Source organism: Salminus brasiliensis, chromosome 1 (genome assembly GCF_030463535.1).
Source record: "Salminus brasiliensis chromosome 1, fSalBra1.hap2, whole genome shotgun sequence".
Taxonomy (NCBI): domain Eukaryota; kingdom Metazoa; phylum Chordata; class Actinopteri; order Characiformes; family Bryconidae; genus Salminus; species Salminus brasiliensis.
Genome location: NC_132878.1, coordinates 55794367 through 55819097, shown reverse-complemented (window position 1 = coordinate 55819097; position 24731 = coordinate 55794367). Strand labels below are relative to the sequence as shown.

The 24731-nt window shown below is 38.2% G+C and overlaps 1 protein-coding gene across 1 annotated transcript; it reads right to left on the bottom strand.

Annotated features, from left to right (window-relative positions):
* Positions 1 to 5740: 5740 nt before the first annotated feature.
* rp1l1b (rp1 like 1b) lies at positions 5741 to 21136 on the bottom strand. The gene is made up of 5 exons (XM_072674346.1): positions 20574 to 21136; positions 17794 to 17968; positions 16386 to 17537; positions 12465 to 13073; positions 5741 to 11828 (listed from the first exon to the last, which is right to left on the bottom strand). The coding sequence occupies exons 1-5, from the start codon at positions 21063 to 21065 to the stop codon at positions 6001 to 6003; spliced, it is 8256 nt and encodes a 2751-aa protein (XP_072530447.1). The 5' UTR covers positions 21066 to 21136; the 3' UTR covers positions 5741 to 6000.
* Between the last annotated feature and the right edge of the window lie 3595 nt (positions 21137 to 24731).

Here is a 24731-nt window from a genome sequence, read left to right as displayed (position 1 = left end):
GTCAATCATTAACAATTACATTAACAAATTGAATTAGCAAACCTTGTTTAATTTGTCCACCATATGCTGATAACACACTTGGAGATCACATCAATCAATATTTTTAACTAACTAATTTTAATTGACAACTCATCAGAATATTTATTTACCCCCTGGTAACTAGCCAGCTTTTTCAATGTCTGAAAGATATTCATTTTCTCTCCTCTTGATATAAAGTAAAGAAATAATGCAAAGGTGTGCTAAATAAGACATTGCAAATGTAAATGTTTAGACAGAATGACATGAAAACATAAACATTTGAACACCCTTCCAGCTTGTTTGGCCTAGTGTGCTAGCACTCAACAATCAAGTGCTCCTTTAAGCTGCTGGCTGTAGATCTGAAAATGCAGCTGACTCACTGCCTGAAATATCATTAAGAAATGACAGTCAAAAGAAATTATGAGAAATAATGCAAGACCTGGAGACCTGGCAGACCAAGAGTCAACTGTGCAAAACCTTACCTGACTTATCACAAAAGACAACACCTGAACCATGCATAACAACATCTAGACAAGCCAGACACGTTTCTGAATAACATACTGTGGCCTGATTGGATGAATGTGGAAAACATTAAAGTTTTTGTTTTTTAATTAGTAGCATTTCATAAAGAACCCCTTGCCCACTGTTAAGCATGGGAGTACATCTGCTATGCTTTGGAATTGTGTGGTGGCCAGTGGCAAGGTAAACACTGTACATCCACTATAAGGTACTTGAAATGAATACCTTGGACTGGCCATCACAGTTTCCTACTTTATAATCTTGATAACTAGTGGAATAATCCAATATGCTACATGTTCCTTTCCTAAGTCTTACCATGTAAACCAACACCAGTTATTCTGTAACTACTGTGAATCATTCAGTAGTGAGGAACTGAAGTGTCGGTTCACATACAGAGCTTAAACTATACAATAAAGTTTACAACTGCTGTCTTTAAGTTATTTTTCTTAATTGGGCAACAATTGTGTTTAAATAACACGTTTTATTTATGCACAACTGTTCATGTACACTGGACAACTACACCACATGGCACTTGTGACATCCACCTGTGCGATGCATTAAACTTAGAGCTTAGAGAGGAAATTCTGGCAGAGGGTCACATGTCTCTCCTCCCTATCAACAGGCTGGCACACTTGTTTGTTTGAAACATCTGGAGGCATGGGAGCATGGGGCTGCAGCAGAACAGTTTTGTGCAGCTGGCCACTGGCACCACACTTGATGGTAAACAGGGAAAATGGGGAAAGCCCCGGTGTTATGCACCGGAACAGAGCTCCACGTCTCCCAGCACCAAGGGTGGAAATAGCTCCTCGTCAGCAAAGCAGGTGCTTCCTCCTGCATTTCATCTTATTTGTCTACATTACCAGACAAGTTTGGGCAACTGTGGACACCAGGCTTCAGTTACAGGCACTTCAGCCTCAACAACAGCCAGATCGACTACACAATTCTTAGAGGTGTCACTCTTCTGATGTCTCAATTAGTTTTTCTGGCTGTTCTGAGGAAAGTCTGAGGAAAGGTCCTGCTGAGCGGTTCATAGAAGCAAGCATGAAACCAGAGTCCTATTGCTATTTTAGCACATAATTTTAGCACACAGTGTATAATTTATCATTTTGAGTTTTTCCTTGCTTCTTAAATTGCAAAGGCCTGTTTGTGGACCTATAGTTTCATCAGTCACATAGCTACATTATTTATTAACCTGAATGTTTTTATATTCATTCTTGCATCATCATCATTGATGTTTGTTTTTGACACACATAATAGAGAAACAAATCACGTTTTACAAGTTTTACCATTTTTCATTGAGACTCATTATATAATATAATTGTTCAAAGTTCAATATATACATTGTTCAAGCAATAAATATATACATATAAATAGATATAAAAAAATATCTGTTCTAATGAATCTGTCCAACAGTAAGTCACATTGGTGGCAGAGTTTAATAAAATAGAGAAAATATGTTAAGGCATCATTTAAAATTAGATTTATTGCATTGTATATCATCATTGCTCAAACATTAATGTTATACTGGTAGAAAATATTCCTAAACTATATTCATTGAAAATGTACTACACACCATTTTGTACATTATTAATTCTTACTAAAAGAGCAATGCTTGGTTTTGAGAATTCTTGTTCTTACTTTATATTCAAAGCCTCTAATAATTGTGTAGTTACATATTGATAATCACAACAACAGCAATGTAACTAATTGTGTTCTGTTCATTATTATAAATGAATTCCACATGGTGCAAATACACATCTGTATCAACTTCAGTTGTGACTTAACAGTGTGTGTTTTTCACATATCCAGTTGCAACAACATACCCCTCTCTTATGCTATTATACATATGCACTAAGATATATGCACATCATATTTATACTTATAAATTATATTTATAAGTGTAACTACACAGTTATTACAGACACTAAATATAATGTGGGGCCATTTTTGAAATAATCTTCAGTGGCTTTACTAACATAAGATGACTTATGGCTAAATTAAGGATAAGAAAAGTTTACCAGTTATTCCAGGCCAAATGGAAAATTCTTCACCTGTTACTATGATGCATAATCTGTCTTATTATCACTAACATTTTTTTGCAAGCACTCTGTAGGCATTCTGGGGAGTGGGGAGGGGCCTGGGCTGTGGTTTTATGTGAGTCACTACAGCTCGTTCTCCAAGTGTGGCACTCGGTCGATGGGAGTGACACCAATTATTTATGTCACATCCCCTCTGGAAGCAGTGGATGGAAACTCACATAGAGAGGACTATCCATCAAGCTCGTCCAGTGGGGCTGCACACCTCTGACTCCAACACAGCACAGGTAGGGAATGAAGTCTCCCAGGACAGTTTCAAATACCCAGCCACACACTTACCCTGTCAAAGGCAGACGTTAATTAAAACATTCAAACTATACATATTGTATAGCTTATGCGGCTCTGTTTCAGCTAAACGAAAGCATTAAAATGAATCAGATGCTGCCATGTTTTATACACCTATTGATAACTGAAGCTTATGGATTATGTCCACTTACTAAACTAACAATAAATGACAAATAAATGACTCAGATGCAGTTCAATGTATCTAAAGTCTCAGTTCAATCAGACTTTAAAAGGCCTTATAGATTCTTATATGGTTAAACAAGGTAGATGAGGCACCCCTCTATAAAATGCTCCACAGACTATCCATTATCACAGTGGACTCCAAATGTTCTCACTCTGCTGGGTGCCCTGAGTAATTGCAGTTGTCATTGTATTGGATCCTTGGGCTCTGCCCCTATTCAATGAACTGACCGGTCTGTTAAGGCAACCAAGATAGGGAACAAAAAAAAATGCTTGAGGTGTCGCAATAGCTGGGAATTGACTCTTAACTAGGGGGACTCTGGCTGATGGATGAGGTGGGGCATATTATTAATAGTTTGCTGATTTTCTCTTTCAATATTTTGGGGGAGCATTTTTTATTTTGTCATAGATGTCACACTATGATCTATCGAAGGTTCAGAAATAACGTGTTCTCTTGAAGTAATTACTCCCTTATTTAAAACCTGTGAAATATATAGTGTCAGAAAAATCAAGGACAGAGTGATAGGAATGGACACACTGTATCAGACTGCAATATACGTACAGGGCTAGAGACTTGTGTGGCAGTAATAATGAATTGAATACTACTACTACTACTAATAATAATAATAATAATAATATTAATAATAATAATAATAATAATAATAATAATAATAAATATAATAATAATTAATATGAATGCATTCATTAATATAGCAATGTACTGTAAATTGGAATGAAGTGAGGAACTTAAGGTATTATTGTATAATCTGTTAACACATACAAATGCAAACTGCTAAGAATGCAATTTTTGGGGTTTTGTGATGTGTGCGTTTGGTAAGGATATAGGTTATCAAGACTATAAGTAGGTTACACAGTAAACTAGGTAAGGATTATGAACAGATTCATGTTTGTAAATCCTTTGTGCCATCACTGCTGATCTCAGTTTAGCTGCTCATAAATAATAATAATAAGTCATAATAATTAAATGATGTGATTTGTACAGTGTAATGAATGTAACATTCAGACTTTTTGCACTCTTATAAAGATGTGATTCTAAGGATTCTTTGAGCGTAACCATAGAAGATGCACTTTTGGTTCCATAAAAACCTATGTTTGTAATAGAGATGTGTGACTGTAAAGAGCCATTACATTGGTACAGAACCTTTACATTTGGTGAAGGGTTTTTTGACCCTTAGAAGTCTTACCAGGTTTACTAAGCTACCTTTTTACTTGTCTTTAACTACTTTTGTTTTTTTTTTATCACATGTATATATAATGTCTCTAGTTTAACTATGGCTATACTGTTGTATGGTTTTTAACTGTCTTAATAGTTAATTAACACTTAATAGTGTCTATTGTGTCTCCTGCCTGTTTGCAGTGTCTATGACAATATATTTTGTTCTCTTAAATGTCTTGAATCTCTATTATGGACCAAAACTGGGTCTTCTATGGCTTGCTCAAAAGACCTATTATAAGTGTTGAAACAAACCAAAAACGAGGGCAAATTTGTGTTTTATTGTTTAATTTCTGTCAACTTATATGTGTTTTATTGAGAGCATCTGTACATTCAAGTCACAGAAATGGTGGTAATCCAGAGCAGTACTGGTACAGTACAATAATCTTGATCTCGAAGGGTGTGGTGGGGAGGGGGGGCATACAGACCTTATTGTCATTATGTGCAGGGTGCAAACAGATGACAGTAAAATGAATACATATGCAGTGTGTGATGCTTTATCTGTCTTCCTTTCACAGCATTACTGTTTATTTTCTTATTTGGCTCCTAGTTTGTAAAAGGAAAATGTGTGTTATAGTCTTCTTCATAATGTGCAACCTTCTTCAGGATAGGGTTATGAATGAAGTTGAAATACTATGCACCGGTTCATGTGGCAAAGCATCTAAGGCATATTTTCCTAAGAATTAAAGGCTTCTGAAGTGGGATTCAGATTGTTCATGCCCATCATTCTTTATCAAAACTCTTCATCAAGCACATTATTGTAGTATTGTAGCTTTTCAATTTATAGTATGATGGTGTGTTTTATGCTGATGTGAAAACAGGCTTGACACATATGTTAAGGTTCGTGTACACGTTGTTAGTTTGGACCATGCCATCAGCATATGATGATTTGGGATAAAACTGAAGAGAGGGGAGATAACTAAGAAGGAATTTGGGCTTGATTTCAGGTGGCTTCTGCTTTGTGGTGGGAAGCCAGTTGCCTCTCTCTGAGAAGTAGAGCTAGGAATTAGAGATTTAAAAGGAGGTGGAGTTTTTGGACGCTAGACTTGGGGGGAAGGTCTTCAGCCATGTTTGTTACTTCTTGTTACTTCTTAACTCCACTTACTATAAATATAAGTATTGATATACTTTATATTATGTTAATTTAAAAGAGCATTTTTCATAATTATTGTATTGTCTATTTAGCTATTCCTTGATAGTTTCAAAATGCTTACTGTGAGGAAAACATAAAAACAAACAAAACAAAAATACATATTAATAAAATTCTAGTGGCCCTGCAATTCTTATTATTTTTGCTATCATTTAAACCAGGTATGTAATGCCTCAAAAGGATGTAATGCCACAATTTCACATAGAGTATAATGATGAAGTGGACAAAAATACGTTCACACACATACACTCACACTTCTGAGACTATTACTGTACTTCTATATCCTAGATGTGATGATAAATAAAGGCTAAGGCTCCAGGACAGTACAAAACTATTCCCTTCTGTTTCACATTATTTTTTAAAGATGCAATTATTCCCTTTTAACAACATAGCTTGCGCTGTGCATGTGTGCAAGTACCATAGCAGTTATTTGTAAAGTGCATAATACACAGGATCCAGTCTTTGGTAACTAAAACCAATGTTTGCAAGCATTATTCTGAAAATGGTCATCAGCAGTGTCATTTGATGCCTTTCATTTTGCTAGACTTATTAGCACTTTTCTTAGGGGTGGCAACATGTCTGTCTACAGACTCTGTGTCACTTTTTTCTTGTGTGTCTTCCTCTGAGGTTATAGTGGGATACATGCAGTTGCCTTTGACAGTAAGGTGATGTAAACCTTTCTGACTTCTTGTCTCCTCATCCAGAACCTCTTCCAGAGAACCTGGCTGAGACTCCATGGAGGACTTTGTTATTTGTCTTGTCAGGACATCTTTAACTGATCCTTCCCCACAGTCGGTATCTTTAATTGTTCCATCTTGTGCTGTTGTTTCCTCATGCTCCTCATCTTCATCAATGTCCTCTGCAATATCTGATAGTTTTGCATGACTTTCAGCCTCATTCTTTTCCACAGGGCTGGGTGATGCTTGTTTTCTGTCTTTAGAGGCAGACTCTTCATCCTCATTTTCAGCGTCATCATACTTATTGTTCACTTCTGTTTCAGAATCTTCAACATCAGCTTCTGCTCCGTCTCCATCAGAGCCTGTGTATGTTTTCACTACAGCATCGAATGATGCCATTGTTGCTTCATCACTTTGATCCTCTTCCCGTCCTGACCACACTGGAGGTTGCACAGCAGGAATCTCTTGCTCGCCATCATCTGTTTCCACATCTGGCTCAGTTTCGTCCTCAGCTTCATCTCCCCCTTCAGCTGATTCGCCAGTATTTACAAAATGTTCATTTAAATAATTCCTCTTTTCTTCTGCTTTTATGTCATCTGCATTCTCTTCTTTGCTTTCTTCGTTACTTGCGTTGTCATCAATGCTGCGTACAACAACATCACCCTCATTCTTAAGTGGTGCATCTTCATCATCAGCCTCATCATCTGCTTTTAATTCAGTTACTTCATCATGACCCTCAGTATTTTCAATACTGGAATTAGCCAAAGGGCTATCAGTTTGATCCTTACCTTTTACAACAGCTTCTTCTCTTCCTTCTTCCTCACCTTCAGCAGTGTCACTTTCATCCATGTCTCTTTGAACAGTTTCCTCAGCGTCACCAGCTGTCTCTTCTTTTTCTAAACTTTCATCAGCTGTCTCTCCATGATTGACTGTTCCATCGTCTGCTGTTCCATCATCAGCTGTCTGCCCATCTTCTGCTGTTCCATCATCAGCTGTCTCTCCATCTTCTGCTGTTCCATCATCAGCTGTCTCTCCATCTTCTGCTGTTCCATCATCAGCTGTCTGCCCATCTTCTGCTGTTCCATCAACAGATACTCCTCCATCTTCTGCTGTTCCATCATCAGCTGTCTGCCCATCTTCTGCTGTTCCATCATCAGCTGTCTGCCCATCTTCTGCAGTTCCATCATCAGCTGTCTCTCCATCTTCTGCTGTTTCATCAACAGATACTCCTCCATCTTCTCCTGTTGCATCATCAGCTGTCTCTCCATCTTCTGCTGTTCCATCAACAGATACTCCTCCATCTTCTGCTATTCCATCATCAGCTGTCTGCCCATCTTCTGCTGTTCCTTCATCAGCTGTCTCTCCATCTTCTGCGGTTTCATCAACAGATACTCCTCCATCTTCTGCTCTTCCATCATTAGCTGTCTGCCCATCTTCTGCTGTTCCATCATCAGCTGTCTCTCCATCTTCTGCTGTTCCATCATCAGCTGTCTGCCCATCTTCTCCTGTTGCATCATCAGCTGTCTCTCCATCTTCTGCTGTTCCTTCATCAGCTGTCTCTTCATCTTCTGCTGTTTCATCAACAGATACTCCTCCATCATTTCCTGTTGCATCATCAGCGGTCTCTCCATCTTCTGCTGTTCCATCAACAGATACTCCTCCGTCTTCTGCTGTTCCATCATCAGCTGTCTGCCCATCCTCTGCTGTTCCATCATCAGCTGTCTCTCCATCTTCTGCTGTTGCATCACCATCTGTCTGCCCATCTTCTGCTGTTCCATCATCAGCTGTCTCTTCATCTTCTGCTGTTCCATCAGCTGCCTCTGTATTTTCTGCTGTTTCATCAGCCGTCTCTCCATCTTCTGCTGTTCCATCACCAGCTGTCTCTCCATCTTCTGCTGTTTCATAATCAGCTGTCTCATCCTCTGCTGCTGTTCCATCGTCCACTGTCTCTCCATCTTCTGCTGTTCCATCATCAGCTGTCTCTCCATCTTCTGCTGTTCCACCATCAGCTGTCTCTCCATCTTCTGCTGTTTCACCATCAGCTGTCTCTCCATCTTCTGCTGTTCCATCAACAGATATTTCTTCATCTTCTGCTGTTCCATCATTAGCTTCCTCTTCATCTTCTTCTGTTCTGTCTTCATCTGCTCCTTTTTCGGCTTCAGCACTCTCTCCATCCTCTTCCATGTCGGCTCCATCTGTTTCTACATATTTTGTTTGATCATCAGCTGTGTGATCATCAGCTGTTTCTCCATGTTCTGTTTCAGCTTCTGCTTTCTCTTCATCATCTGACATTTCAGCTCCAACTGTTTCTTCAATTTCAACTTCTTCTTGATTTGATAATCCATCTGCCGCTCCATTGTCAGCTGCCTCTCTATCTTCTGCAATTTCAGCTCCTAACATCTGTCCATCTTCAGTTGTTTCATCCTCAGCTGTGTCTCTATTTTCTAAACTTTCATTAGCCCTCTCTTCATCTTCTGCTATATCAGCCATAGATGTCTCTCCATCTGCTGTTGTATCTTCCTGTTCCACTGTTTTAGCATTATCTGTTTCAGTGTCTTCCTTTGTGTCATCAAGCTTTTCATCCATTGTTCCTCTGTCTTCTGTAATGGCATCATCAGTGGTCTCTCCATCCTTTGCAAGTTCCTCCTCCACTGGATTGAGCTCTGCTACAGTCTCATCTCTGTCTGTATTGTCATCATCTGCAGTATCACTAATCGTTTCATCTTCTTCATTTACATCTTTCAGAGGTTCAGTTTCTAGAGGTTGCTCTTCTCCCTCTGTTTCACCTTCCACAGACCTTTCTCCCTCTGCTAATTCATCATCAACATTTTCCTTATTCTCTGCCACTTCAGCCACAGTGGCCTCCACTGTTTCCTCATGTGCTGGTGCCCCCTCAGCGATTTCCTCTTCTGCTATTGTATCAGCCTTGGCTGCCTCCACATTTTCTGTTTCAGCTGTCTCACCCTGCTCAGGTGTTTCATCATAAGCAGTATCCACTTCTCCCGCATGTTCTTGCTCATCAGTCTTATTTTCAATGGAAATTTCAGCCTCAGATCTAGCCGTTTCACATTCAGTTGTGTCCTGATTGTTGTCTTGTTTTTCAGTTTCAGTGTTCTTTTCAATCCCTTTGTGGTTTGTTGAATTGGTCTTATTTTGGACTTGTTCTAAGGATTTTTCTTTAGGCTGAATATGCAGTTTATCTTCCTCCTCCTCCTCTTCCTCCAAAACCTCAAGCGCAACATTTTCAGCCACATCTTCAGTCTCTGTGGTAAACTCCACATTCCCAGTCTCCTCTATGATACTCTCTTTGTTACTTGTGGGAGCTTCTCTTTTAAGCTGGAGAATTTTTCTCAAGTCAAAGTCCATCATAACTGGAGCAGTATTTAAGACCTCCACAGGTAACACAGGCCTTGATGCCATTTTCTTTTTCATGCATGTGTCACATGGGCAGTATTCATCATCACTGCGCTGATCACTAAAATCTGTTCCTGTACCTGTGTAATCATCATCACTTTTTGCTGCTGGATCCATAGACTGATTGACCATTACTTTCAGACGTCTGCGCCTTTGCTCCGTTTGAACAGTTGACTCGCGGGACAATGCTTCTTTCGGTGGTCTAGGTCTTCCTGCACGGCCCTGAATTTTCCTGAGTTCTCTGTCTATGCTTGATTGTATCCTCTTATGGACTTCATCCCTTAATTCACGTATCATGCCATCAAGCTGCTCATTGTTATCTAAGTTCCAGCGTACTTTAAATTCGGCCATTGCATTGACATAATGTGTCATAAACTGTTTCTCAAGTTTATTTAGCAGATTTAACACCCAAACAGGGTCAGGATCTTGTGAAGGCTTTTTTGTTAATTGAGCCCTCTGAACAGATGGAGGGGTTCCTGAACTTGTGTCTTCTTGATGTTCAGTTTCAGCTTCATTTTGTTTAGCACTACTATCATTTCCAGTGTTGGATGAGGAGGGAGTTTCGAGTGGATCTCTTGGGCTATCATTACTCATAATTGTATCATCTGAGTTTGGAATGTTGCTATCTTTTAATATTTCTTCAACAGCACCCTCTGCCTCATCCTCAGGAGTCCACTGGACTCGACTTGCAATATCTGGTGTCGCTGGATCAGATATTGTGTCTACCACTTCTAAAACCTCCTCTCCTTCTGTTTCATCAACCTCTTGTACTTTTGTCAGTGTTTCAAGGCCCTCACCGTCTGTATTGGTTTGGGATTTCTGAGCCTTGGTGCTATCGTTAACACTGCTCTTTCCAGAGCCAGATGAGCCACTGCTTACATCGACCCCTGAGGATGATTTGGCCTTTAGTTCATCATCCACTGATTGCTGATTTTTGGATTTGCCTTTCTGTGTGACAGTCATCTTCTCAGAAGGGTCACTAAGCCATAGGGATTGAAGTATGTTCATGAGGTCCTTGTATTTTTCAGCTTTGCCGTTTACATCATTGGGATCAAAATCAATCAGCTGAAGATTTACGAGGCAATCTAAGAGTCCTCTTGCTGAGGTGCTGAGTTTTTGTCCATATACAGTAGATACCTCTGGTAAACTGTTGCACCTATCAAGTTTAGGGCTCAGCAAAACTCTCATAACCTGGACTGAAGAATGAAAACTTTTTGGGACATCCTCTTTTTCAGGACAAGATTGGTTGTTTCTAACATCAGCAAGGTCTTTGTGAGTCTTTTGTTTAACATCATCATCCTTTTCCTTGCTATTATCAGTTTCTTCTGTTACCAGTTGTGCTTCCTTCTCAGTTTGTGCTTCAAGCACACCGACATGGACATCTCCTTCAGTTTCATTCTCTCCTGCATTTGATGTTGACTCACTTACTCTGTTCATTGTTTCTAGTTCTTCACAGTTTTCATGGAATTCATCACCAACGTCATATAAAGCACTGTCCAGGGGAATTTTATTCAACCATTCATTCACTACTTCAGTTGGAGATGCATTTGGTAAGTTAGATGGAACTAACTCAGAAAACTCATCATCTGCCTTCTGTTGTGAAGAGCTGCTCCCTTTCCTGTTTCTGCATTTACTGCTTTTTTCACTTGTTTTGTCACTGACAGGTCTATCATAATCAATGACATCTGGAGGGCCGCTACAAGTCTTATCAGATGCGTTTGTCCTCTCATATACATCTCCTGCAGTATTCAAATACTTTACATTTTCATTTAATTGTTCTGAAACAGACTGAGACAATACACTATCATCAGAGCCACCAAGGAGAATAACAGGCTTTTTAGATTTGTTTAGGGATTTTGATGGGCCAGGACTGAGACAATTCTCGGAGGTTATATCTTTTTCGTCCTTTTTAGTGGGTGTGTTTCTTGTATTATTGGGCTTTTTTGACTGCACATTTCCAAGGTCACTTTTGGAATTACTCTTTTGTCCTTTTACTTCCAGATAAGAGGATGCATTGGACATATTACTTTTTGGTCGGTCAGTCACTGACAAAGGTTTTTTCTCTTTAGACCGGGAGATACTGGAGGCCTTACTGGATGGCCGTACATCTTTGGTTGGAGATGATTTAAGTTCCTTAGTGCTTTTTGTTTCAGAATCATTGCTTGCCATCTCACATACAGTCTCTGGCACTGGCTGGGCAGAGTTGTTACGAGCACTTTCAGACTTCTGGGACCTGTTTGAACCATTTGTCTTTGCTGACAATGAACTTTTAGATCTGTCACATGGTGTTTGCATGTCTTCTTGATTTGCGTTGTCTATTTTTTTGGAGGAGTCTGTGCAACAAAAATCTTTTTCTGATTTCATGTGTGGAACAGGGGTTGTTGTCCCAGACACACTATTTTCCTCTTCAATATTTTCAGCATCATAATCCTCCACAATTCCAATGGAAACTGAAGGACTTGCCGGGGTATGATCTCTTTCAGAAGTGCTGGCAACTGAACTGGTTTTAGACTTTACCGATATATCAGATTTTTTAGATAAAGCACTAGCAGACCTCTCCTCACTATTAGCCTTATTTGCAGATATTTCTGTTGCAGGTTTTGATTTAATCAAGCCCCCACAGACACACTTAACAGGGCTTGTAGCTCTTGTATCACTAATTTCTGCATTGTTACATGTAGTATTTTCAGAGTTTTCCCTCTCTTCTTTAACTTTGGATGTTTTTGTTTTCATAGATCTTACAGATTCTTTAGATTTTGCAGAGGAGTTAGATTTGGCAGACACTGGACTTTTTGATCTTACGACAAGCATGTCAACTGCTGAGATGTTATTTTTAAGTATTTCAGAAGTGTTTGCTTGGATTGAGAGTACATTGGGGTTCATTTCATTACCGCACTCCTTCTGTGCAGCTCCCACCTGTGAATTTTGGGATTTCTTAGATTTGATAGATCCACTTGACTGAGCACTAGCAGACCTCTCATTACAATCTTTAAACTCAGTAGTCTGCTCAACAGCCAAAGCTGAAGCCTTTAACTTTGTCGATGTGGAGGACACATTGGATTTAGGAGACATCACACTTTGTGTTTTCATAGAAGTTCTTCCATCCACTTCTTCTTCTTGTAATTCCACTTGTTCAGATTGTCCATCAGACAATTCTGACTTCTTTGATGTGGCTGAAGTGTTGGATTTAGCAGACAGTGCACTTGGAGATCTCTCCTCTTGTGCTTTTAAACTCTGGTCTGAACCTTTAGGCGTCTTAGATCTTGTTGAGGTATTTGATTTCTGGTGTTTTGCTGACAATTCAGTCTGATCTCCATCTGGGGATTCATCAATTACAATTTCTGATAATTCAGACTTCTTAGATCTTGCAGATATGTTCGATGTGGGTGACGGTGCACTTGAAGATCCCTCAATCTTCCCTTGATCCTCAATTGTTGGATTCTCAGGCCCAAGTTCTGATAATTTGGAGTTTTTAGATTTTGCAGAAGCATCAGATCTTACTGACAAAGAACAAGGAGACAATGCTCTTGCAATTCCATCCTCTTCTCCATCCTCACCGGTGATTTCAGTTTTCTTATGTGCTTCTTTTGATACTTCTGACATATTAGATCTTGCAGAAACATAGGATTTTGCTGATGATGTGCTTGGTGCTCTCTCTCTCTTGGTGCACTCTTTAATATTATGTTCTGAAACTTTTGATTTGTTAGATTGACAAGACATGCTACTCTGTGCCCGTTCTTCCTTATCTTCATCACCAATGTGCTGCCTGGAAACCTCTGATGTTTTTGAAGTTATAGATCTTTTAGAAGAATTGGTTTTTACTGATAATGCACTTAGTGATCTTTCATCAGTTTGACATGTTTCAGCATCCACATTTTCACATTGTGCAACAGAAATGACTGACTTCTTACATTTTACAGAGGTGTTGGACTTTGCAGATACAACACTTGCTGCTCTCTCTCCTGATTCTTCAACTGTTGCTTCTACAATATTTCGTTTTTCAGATTGTGCCACTTTTCCCCCTTTTTTTGATGTCTCAGTTTTTGTAGAGGCAGATTCTGAAACAGTTGACTTCTTAGATTGTACAGAGGTGTTCGATTTGGCTGAGGCTGCACTTGGAGTTCTGTCTTCTTTGTCATTGCATGCCTCTGCAGTGTCAGTAGTTGCAATCTCTAAAACTTCTGAAATTAAATTAGATCTTGTTGAAACATTGGACTTGGAGGACAAAGCACTAGGTGTCCTGTTCCACTGTTCAAAATTTTCAGAAGCATCCTTTGGTGATTTTGATTTGGTAGACTTCACAGATGCATCAGATTTTGCAGACTTGTTAGATTTTGTTGACAAAGCGCTTGCCACACGTTCCACATTCTCAGTATTCCCAGAGTTTTTTGATTTCACAGAATGATTGGATTTTACAGACACATCAGTTGAATCTTTCTTTTCAGCACAAAGAGCTTCATCTGCTTTGACAATATTTGACTTTCCTGAAGCATTGGAATTAGCTGACATTGAGCTTAGAGGCCGTTGGTCTATTTGATCTTCTAAGGCTTTGGCGTTATCCTTGTTCATGATTTCTGAAACTCTTGATTTTGTAGATCTTTCTGAAGTGTTAGATTTAATTGACAGTGTACTCTGTGGTCTGAGATTGGTTTGGCTGTCTAATCGTATTGGATCTTCATTAGTCAAAATTGAAATGTTTGACTTTTTTGATTTTGTAGAAGCATTAGATATGGAGGACATTGCACTTGTAGATCGTTCTGTAGCCTGTTCCTCAGCAATATCTGAAACATATTCTGACGCTTTTGACTTCTTTGATTTTATAGATGCATTAGATATAGAGGACAGTGCACTTGTAGATCGTTCTGTAGCCTGTTCCTCAGCAATATCTGAAACATATTCTGACGTTTTTGACTTCTTTGATTTTATAGATGCATTAGATATAGAGGACAGTGCACTTGTAGATCGTTCTGTAGCTTGTTCCTCTGCAATATCTGCAACATATTCTGATACTTTTGACTTCTTTGATTTTGTAGAAGCATTAGATATGGAGGACATTGCACTTGTAGATCGTTCTGTAGCCTGTTCCTCAGCAATATCTGAAACATATTCTGACGCTTTTGACTTCTTTGATTTTATAGATGCATTAGATATAGAGGACAGTGCACTTGTAGATCGTTCTGTAGCTTGTTCCTTTGCAATATCTGCAACATATTCTGATACTTTTGACTTATTTGATTTTGTAGAGGCATTAGATATGGATGACATTGCACTTATAGATCGTTCTGTAGCTTGTTCCTCTGCAATATCTGCAACATATTCTGATACTTTTGACTTGTTTGTTTTTGTAGAGGTATTTGATTTTGTAGACATAGCACTGGGAGCTCGTTCTTCAGTTTTGTCTTCAATGTCTGCTGATTCATCTGCTGCAGCCACTGAGCTTTTAGACTTCTTAGATCTTTCAGAAGCATGGGACTTAGAGGACATAGCACTTGGAGGTCTTTCTTGTGGTCTCTGTTCTATTTTTTCCACTGTTTCATTACACTTTGAGACCATCTTGTATTTCTCTGATCTTTCAGAAGTAACAGATTTAGAAGACATAGAACTTGAGACTCTTTTCTCTAATTCTTCATCTGCTTCTTTGGGGGCTACTGATGAAACCCTTGATTTATTTGTCCTTGTAGAAGTATTTGACTTTGTAGATCTTGCATCTGTGTTTTGTTCATCTTCTCTTGCCTCATTATCTTGTGAGTCTTCCTCTGCAATAAAATTTGACATTCTAGATCCTCCAGAGGTATGCGACATGGCACTTTCAGCTTTCCGCTCAAAATGTTCTTCTGAATCTTCATCTGCAGGGGCTACTTCTGAAATGTTGGAATTTCTGGATCTCACAGATATATTAGATTTTGCAGACATGGCACTTGGTACCCGTTCCTCTAACTCTCTATCACTTGTTCTCATTGTGTCTGCTGGTGTTCCTCGTGATTTGTGTGATTTCTTGGATGTTGCTGATGCATTCGATTTTGTTGACATAGTGCTTGGTACTCTTTCTTGTGACTCAGTGTCTTCAAGTACTACAGGAGTTACTTCTGAAAAACAGGATTTCTTTGATTGTGCAGAAGCATTAGATTTTAGAGACATGTTGCTAGGAGATCTTTCATCTATTTCCATACTCCCATCTGTTTTCAGCTCTAATATTTCCAGCTCTGATGTGCTTGATGTATGTGATCTAGCTGAAATTGTTGACAATGCACTTGGAACTCTCTCTTCTATTTGGTCATCAACAAAGTCATCAGCTGCCATTTCTGAAAGTCTTGACTGTTTTGATCTTATAGAAGCATTAGACATGGCACTTTGGACTCTTTCTTCTATTTGTGATTCAGCTTCCTTTGTTTCTTTATGTGAAACATCTGAAAGTTCAGACTGCATTGATCTTGCTGAGATATTTGATTTAGTTGACATGGCACTTGCTGTTCTCTCCTCAATATTGTTTTTGCTATCGGTGTGTTCCTGTTCCGATACTACGTTCACTTTGGATTTATGTGATTTTCCAGAGGCATTTGATTTGTTGGACATGGCACTTGAAGATCGTTCTTTGTTCTCAGCATGTTCTGCTGTAACATCTCCATTATCATTTTCTGGTTTTGGTATCGTTGATGGAGAGCTTCGAGCTTTCTTCTTTTCATTTGCTATTTCTTGCATATCAGTTTCATGTAAGAACATTTCATTGGTTTGAGTGCTTGTCTCTAATGTACTGCATTCAGATGCCTCATTTTCAACAGTCACATTCATATCTTTTGATTTTTGATATTGACATTGTCTTGATCTAGATTTTGCTGAGGAACCCGAGGATTTACTTGGTGGCCTGGGTGATAAGCGTTGTTTCGGAGATGCCGGTGACTTACAGGGTGTGATGGAATGTGGGCTTGAAACAGCATCTCTAGTTTCTTCATCGTCCCCTTGGTTGTTACTCAGGGATGCTCTTGAGTGACTTGGAGGGCCATCAATTTCTTCTTCATCCTGATCCTCTTTTAGGGATGCCAAGACTTGTGAGGAAATACTTTCAACAGATACAGTCCTGTTTTCTTCCACTGAGACCTGGGTAATGTGGACACTCACCTGGTCTTTTTGAGCATTCTTAATAGGAATAGTAGATGTACTTTCATGTTTATTGTTGTCATTGTCATCAAGTGCATGACTATTCTCACTTTTTCCACATTTCTCTTCAGTGTAAGCCTTCTTTGAAGACACTGAACATACTTCACTGCGACTGCAGCAACGACTGATGGTACAATATTCAACTGTGGTATCACACTCCCCCTCAACGGTCTGCTGAAAGCAAGTTGCATTTTCTACTACATGCTCTGTATATTCCTCACTAGACATAGTGCACATGCTGTCAACCGATGCCTTTTGGCAGACTATTTTGTGTGAGGATGCACTTGAACTTGATGATCTGATGTGTCTTACAGGTCCTTGTTCACCAAGAATTGGATTTTTCCAAATGTCATACTCCTGGCAGTGAGTACAGCAGTGCTGACAGTGAGTCTCCTCCAAATGCTTTTGGTGAAATTTGGTATTTTCAGCTTCAGAAATGGACTCTGCCTCTGAGCAACTCTCAGTATTGGCATGTTGAAGATGGTAGGCATCATTGTACCCTGTGATGGATTCATTCAATGTGCTTGAAGACTTTTTTATCTCTGTGGACCAGTGCAATGTCTCATCATTTAGCAGTCGAAATCGCACTTTCATCTCCATTGACAAGCTACCATCCTTATTGACCAGAACCCGCTTTTCAATGTCATCGTCCATCACACTTTCTCTTTTTTGAGAAAAAGGACCAGCATGAAATGGTGGAACAACGTTTGGAAAGGACTTTTCCGATGACATGGCGTGCCTGGCTGATTTGTCGCTTGAATATGCTCTTGGATGGATGATGGTTTTCTTGGTTTCAAGTCCGAAATTTACTATAAATATAAAATTAAAATAAATGTAATTATGAGGGTACTATACAATAGTGTAAATTATATAACAACTGTCTTGTTATATAACTAACTGTATTTGTTAGGCTGAAAATGATTAATTTGGTTTACTGCACTTTATGTTGCTTGAGGACACATTCTTCAATCCATCCATTCATTATTGTGATTAAACATCTACAAATGTATCAAAAATATATAAATAAATATAAATTCAGAAATCTAAACAAAAACAGCAGCATACCATTTTTAAATCCTTGTTCTTCATTACAGGCACTGGAGCGAGACTTTAGGATAAGCTTTGGAAGTTTATTGTCAGAATGTTTCCGGAAGTTGTCCAACAACAATGGGTGAAATGGTTCACGGCCCACACAAACCAAGATACTGGGGCACTGCAAGAGACTCTGAATGCTGTCAATCTGGAAAAAAAAAACACACAACATTTTTGTTATAAACAAACTGATTCTCACAAAAACTGCCATCATATTTTACTTTATGTATAGTAGAGTATTTTTGACCACTACTTTCAAAATATGCTACACATCATGCACACAACCTACCAGTGTTTAATTTTGACATAAAAATTTTAAAACAATTTTCTTTTACATTGTCAGAACCTCATGCTGAATAGACCATGAAAAATAAATCAGCATCAATTTGTCATATTAAACATGCATATTCTAAACTAAAACATTTTAAATGATGTAAAAGGCAGAAAAAGAAGGTTTTGTGGCAATACATTTAATTCCATGAATAATGAACAGAATAACTTCTATTCCTTAACAAAGAGCAGATTTAGAGCCCTTAAGCATGACGAAATATCAAAAATGACACTCCAATCCTTAATACAATGCCAGCTTCATGCCAAATATGCTTGCATTGCAGTTCTTTAAAACTTTTCATTTTCAGAGTTTCAAGATTATTAATGGGAACTGTTAAAGATACATTTCTGAGCATCTCAAACTATGTGTTTTCAAGCCATTGACCTGTTTCTGTTGGTTCAAAATAGCTCTGATTTGAGTAAGATTAATAGTTATTCGCAGGGTGCTGGAACATCACTACAATGTAAAAAAAAATACCGGTGAAGGAATATCCCGATTGCTTCCGACTAGAACAATGTAGGAGGAAGTCACTCAAAAGATAGTAGAGGAGATGACACATGCAGCAGATGAAACAAACCAGTGACACATGAGATCATGTTCAGGCAATCCTTAGCAAGCTGACATTTACTGAGAGTGAAAAGTCTTCTATTTAAATTCTCACAAACTGAACTTTATCTTAAGGATACACATGATCTTTACAAAATAATAAGAGATGCTACTAGTCCTTCACTGTGTGCTGTTGAATACAGAACACACATAGTTTAAGTAATAACATTACTGCATTTACTACTGTATTACTACAAGGAGCCAGTTATGTCACTTGTGTAAATATAAGCTACACTATTGAACAACTGGAGACTGTACTGTGCTGTATCTCGGACACCACATGTTTTGCTGACTGTTCCACTTGATTCTGTTATTTCTCTTGTTCTCTTAGAAGTTCAACTTTTTAACTGCTGACAACAAAGTCTTAGCTCTAGTGCTTGTAGGACGTGCTGCAGTGCTGTCCTTGTGGCATTCCCAGTGGCATCTCTGTATCAGCAAGGTCCCCATGGAGGGGTGTGTGCTGCCTTACAGCATGTTTTCTCTGGGAAGTACATGCCTGTGGCAGAGCTAAAAGGATGTGCCTGGACCAGACCCACAAAAGCCAGCAGTGTTAAGCAAAACCAGCAAGGCCTGGGCAGTTCAGTTCTGTTGAGCAGGAAAAGCCTGGATGAGCTCCAGACACGCTCTAAGCTAAGAAACCAACTTAAAGGAAAATAACTTTTTTTCCAACATCCCACTCACTATCAAAGCAGATATATCTATTGGCACATCAAATTGTGTATATTATTATTATTGTGTGTGTTTACTGGAATGTGTGTAATGGTAATGGCTTGTCTTGTTGTATAAACTGCCTGCTTCTCTTCCACTGCTCTGTCCCAGTAAGACTATTTCTTGTGATACTCATATTATAAATGTAAATCATCAGCTGAGGGTATAATCGACTTTTTCATTACTAGACAGACACTTTACATATCTGTGATATCTTATTTTAGCTCCTAAAAACCCTATAAAAATATTATTTTAAATATCTATTACCAAAGAATGGCCCCACCAGTTTGTACAGAAGTCCCTATAGTTACTGAATAATAATAAGCTTTGGAGTGTTAAGAGGTTAGTCCCATTTTTTCCAGCCATGTGGAAACATGCATTTTACTACCTGGAGTCTTTTTTGGGTTGTCCTGTTTTTTTTGGGTTGTCATGTCAAGCAATTCAAACAAAGTTAAACTGTATGTCAAAGTTAAGCCACTATGTCATGCCACCAGTCACACCTTTGATCATTCACAGTATTTACATCTTTTGTGAGCATGATACAAAACCAAGTTCAACTTTTTTTTTTAAATATCAGCTATAAACCCGTTTAACACCTGAATTGTTTTGATGCAGGCAGGGTCTCTTTGGTGTGTGCCTAAAGTAAATGGCTCTGTAAAATGTGGTCAATTACACCACTCATTTAAAAATTGAAATCAAGTGAATTTATAGTTTACAATTCACTAGTAATGTTAAATGGGTCTAGGTGAATAAAGAAGACAGATATGAAGCTTCGGTACAATCACAGAACAGAATAGTCAATACATGTTCCCAGCTTTCACCACAAGAGGCCTCTGTATTACAGTGAGTTGTCTTGTACTTCAGTCCTAATTAGATGTATGCATGACATAATTGCATATGAGATTTTCCTCAACTGTTATCTACAGCAGACTCCAAAAAATATGACCAAAAAAAGAAACATTTTGCAATAAACAAATCATTTAACTAATTCGCATTGTCTGTAAGCTTTTCCCTATTCTTCTAAAATAGGTGTTGCTGTTAGCCTTTTGTGAAATAAAGAGGAAATTGACATACAACTAACCCACATAGTTTAACATTTAGACCTTACCTTGTGGCCTTCCAGTGTGTACACCTTCCTGATGAGACACTGCATGAGTTCAGATACATCATCCAAAAACACACCAAGGCTCCGCACTGTCCTGCGGTGTAGCACAATGGTCTTCTGAACGGATGGGTCACTATTCTTAACAAGCACAATCTTTTTGGAGTGCCTGTGGTGGTGGTGATGGTGGTGTGTTGCATCCTCAACAGATTCTCCATCTGGTCTTGAGGGCCTCTTGTGTGCATACTGGTTCTGCTGGCTTTGGGGCTGATACCATGAAGTAGACTGAATCCCTGAGGCCTCAGAGGTCATCAGTTTGGCCTGCTGATGTTCGGCACACAGGTAGCATACATGATCCTCCACTGGCTCCAGGCGTGTTGAGTTATGAGAGCTTCTTTGAGGTGCTCCAAAATGATGACTGACAGGAAAAGAGGGCTTGTGAGGGCAGCTGTCCACAATGGCATCAAAGCACTGGAAGCTGCGCTTATGTGAGGCCATTCTGGCTAGAGGCCAAAAGGCCAGCTGTCAGAACAGGGCTGTAGGTGTTAGTTTCCTCCAACACACCTGTGGCTTGGCGGTCCACAAACAGTCAATCTCTTCTCCTTCATTCTTTGCTGAAAAAGATGGTAGCAAGAAGCTAGTGTTTATCAACAGAATGTTTGACCTGATGGTATATACTATTTTCTAATGGAATAGTATATATGCTCACTGAATACAACAGATAATGCATGTACCTGACAGTATTTTTGTTAATCTTTCAGAGCATCTAAGATGTAATACTTTTAAATGGAAACAGTATATTAAAGTACATGAGAACTCACTCTTCTTAATCACACCAGCAAGGTTAATGTTAAGTAAGGTTAAAGTTTGGACAGTATAGGATTATAGGTGATAGGACCAAAATACAACACTCTTAAGTTCTATTTGTAGTATTCCAAAGATAGAAAGTAAAATAAGGTGATGATTGGTCATTATTGGCTTAGCTTCCTATATATGTGTATTTATAAGTGGAAAAAAGTCTCTAAAGGATGCAAACTTAAATATAAAAAACTGCACATTTTAGACATGATTCCTATTCATTTTCGAACATTATTTAACCTATTTAATGTGCCAATACATTCATACACACCACATCTAATGTTTTTCCCCCTATATGTTGAATTCAGCAAATACACAATAATTATGCTTAATAAAGTGCAGTAGTACGTTACTGTTGAGCAATGAGCTCATGTGAACTTATTTACTCAGCTTATTTACTTAATACGTAATTCAACTGGGGAGCACAAATGCTTGCATAAGTCTGTAGGTCTATATAAGTGTAGTAGCACTTACAAAAATATTAATTGTATCTCATAACATCATAGAAAGGTGTGTCACAATTTATGCTGATTTGTGTTAAAATGTAATTTAAATAAACATTAAGTGAATTATGCTAATGCTGTTAGATTTTTCAAGACACTATATTATACACTATTATTTTTGCAAGATACTATATTACACGGTAATAGAAAACATGTTTAAGATGAAGTCTTTTCTCAATGCAGCATATCAAATCCCAATCTAACACATTCTTTTAAAGTCATGGCTGAAAATCACCAATCTACAGCAAATTCCTAATCAAAACAAATTCATTAAATTAATTCTACAAGCAAATCAAGACACAGTACGCATTACCTGACACTTGATCTTTAAGTTACAGCCACACTAAACAGCAAACAAGCATTAGACTACAAGTAACAAGGGATAGAAAGGACGGACATGGAGCTTTGTCTGACTTAAAGTAAAGAGCTTATCTACAGTTGCGAAGAAAAAATGGATGTGCACAGGTAACAACCCGAGGGGTCAAAAAGGCACACCACACTGCTTAACAAGGAAATTATGTAAGCCGCAAAATATATTGAACGTGTAGATAAACATATTTCTGACAACAGTCTGTTCAACAGGAAGCTTGTATCTTTTTTACTTCAATGAACAATAAATGTTGATAGAAAGTTAAATATATGTAAAGAGTGTATATATATATATATATATATATATATATATATATATATATATATATATATATATATATTAATTTAACATTGGCAAGTGCACCATTATAGGTTTTAAGTGAAATATTAAGTTTAGCTTTGAAAAGACAATGGATTTCTGGTTTAATAAATAGTGTCACTATATCAATAAGCTATTTGGTTTTAACACTAAACACAGTTCATATCATACACTGTGCTGCTGCATCCATTATTGGACTGGTACATGAAGTATCATGAGGCACTCCTTCCATAATATTCTCAAAAGTCATTTTCTCAAAGGTCTATCCTACTAATTTACATACACATACACAAAAACATAGACATTCTATATATATGTAGACATTATGTAGACATATATATATATGTAGACATAATGTGTATATATATATATATATATATATATATATATATATATATATATATATATATAGACATTATATACACTTCCAGATTATCCAATCTTGCCTCCAGGTGGACTGGCAGCCAAAGGGTGAACTGAGGAAATTCAAAAACCACATCCTCCTATCTGGCAAGGGTGAAGATGTCACATTCACTTCCAATTACCAACAAGCCTGATCTGATTTGTGCTTTTGATGGAAGCAATGACACATTGAGTATTGTCAACAAAAAACACAAATCGTAAGAAAGCCATTATGTTTCCCAAAACAACAGCAGTGATGTCAGTGGTGTATGGGGTGCAAGCTGTATAAGTAACAGATGCTAAAATAAGCTGGCTGCTTTCTTAAATCTTTGTGAATGCACATTGCATACTTTCAAATGACTGTTCTGAGGTTCTGACGTTCTGAGTTGTTTTCAGAAAAAAAAAAGAAAAAAAATCATTGCTAGCAAAATTAAACTATTATAAGGTAAAATTCTAACTTACACTAAACATTCCTTGCACTTGAAATCAGATTCTCACATTTACTGTACAATCACTCCAGTTTCAACCAGTGTGTTTTTATAATTTACTAAAATGTTGAAAGCAGCTTCACTGAAGTCACTACTATTCCTAGAGACACTGCAAAGCAAAAGTCGGCAAAGGCAATTATTCAGAAAAGCTGTCAAAAAGACATCAAATACTGCCAACATCTGTGAACATGGACTTCACAAATCTAAAATAAAGGCTAATACATAACTAAAATACTCACCATGTCAAGAACTATAGTGTTTCAGCTGGGAAAGAAAGAAAAGTAATTAGAGAAACCATCCATAGAGGTGCAATGGCTCCTCCAAACTGACTCCACATAGAGTGAGTTGGGAGTAAAGCAGAAGCTGCAGTAAACTGCCAGTTCAAAAGCCCTCCTCCAACTGAGGGCCTACCTGCTAATCGGGGCCTTGGGAAGCTAAGGATAGAACGAAAAGCTCCACTAATCACCCTGATTGCATCAAAATCTGCTGAGGCTTTGCACACATGATAAGACATAGACCATTGCATAAAGAGGAGACAAACTTGGCATGCAGGTCCAATTACAAGTCTTGTGAACTAATGACGGTAGGCATCAGGTGTTGAGAACTTATGACAAGTAAAGCTAAAGTGGCTTCCCTTCTAAAACATTGCACAGAACTCAAATTACAGTTTTCATTTTTTTCAGACATTTTTGATCCTCATAGAACACAATGGCACTGCACTCCAATTAATTATGTTTATACATAAACAACTAGCTTACTAACATTTCTGAAGGGTCAAGAAGGCAAACACCTGTAGGGCTTTATTTTACCATTAAGGACTAGACAATTGGCTGCTCAGTTATTCATTGGTTAAATGTGTTATTGCACTGGCAATTCCTATACAAGTGAGCTACCCAAAGCTCCAGAGTTGATTGAGGAGTATGTTGTCTTTTCCCAAACATGTTATTCAGTTCATGAAGAGTAGCTGTGTGTACAGCTCTTGAAGCCAGGGTGGATTAATTACACTCACACTGGAAACTGCTGGAACTTTGATTCCTTCATGCCAGGCACAAGTCAAACACAATGATTTGCACCCATTACTGCCATACATAAGATGTGGCCTGAATTTTCACATGCATTCACATACCTCTCATTTACAAGCCACTAGACACAACAAGTATAATTTGTGCTTATTTACAAAGAATCACATGTAAGACATTTGCCTGGTTGCTCAAATTTAGCTGTG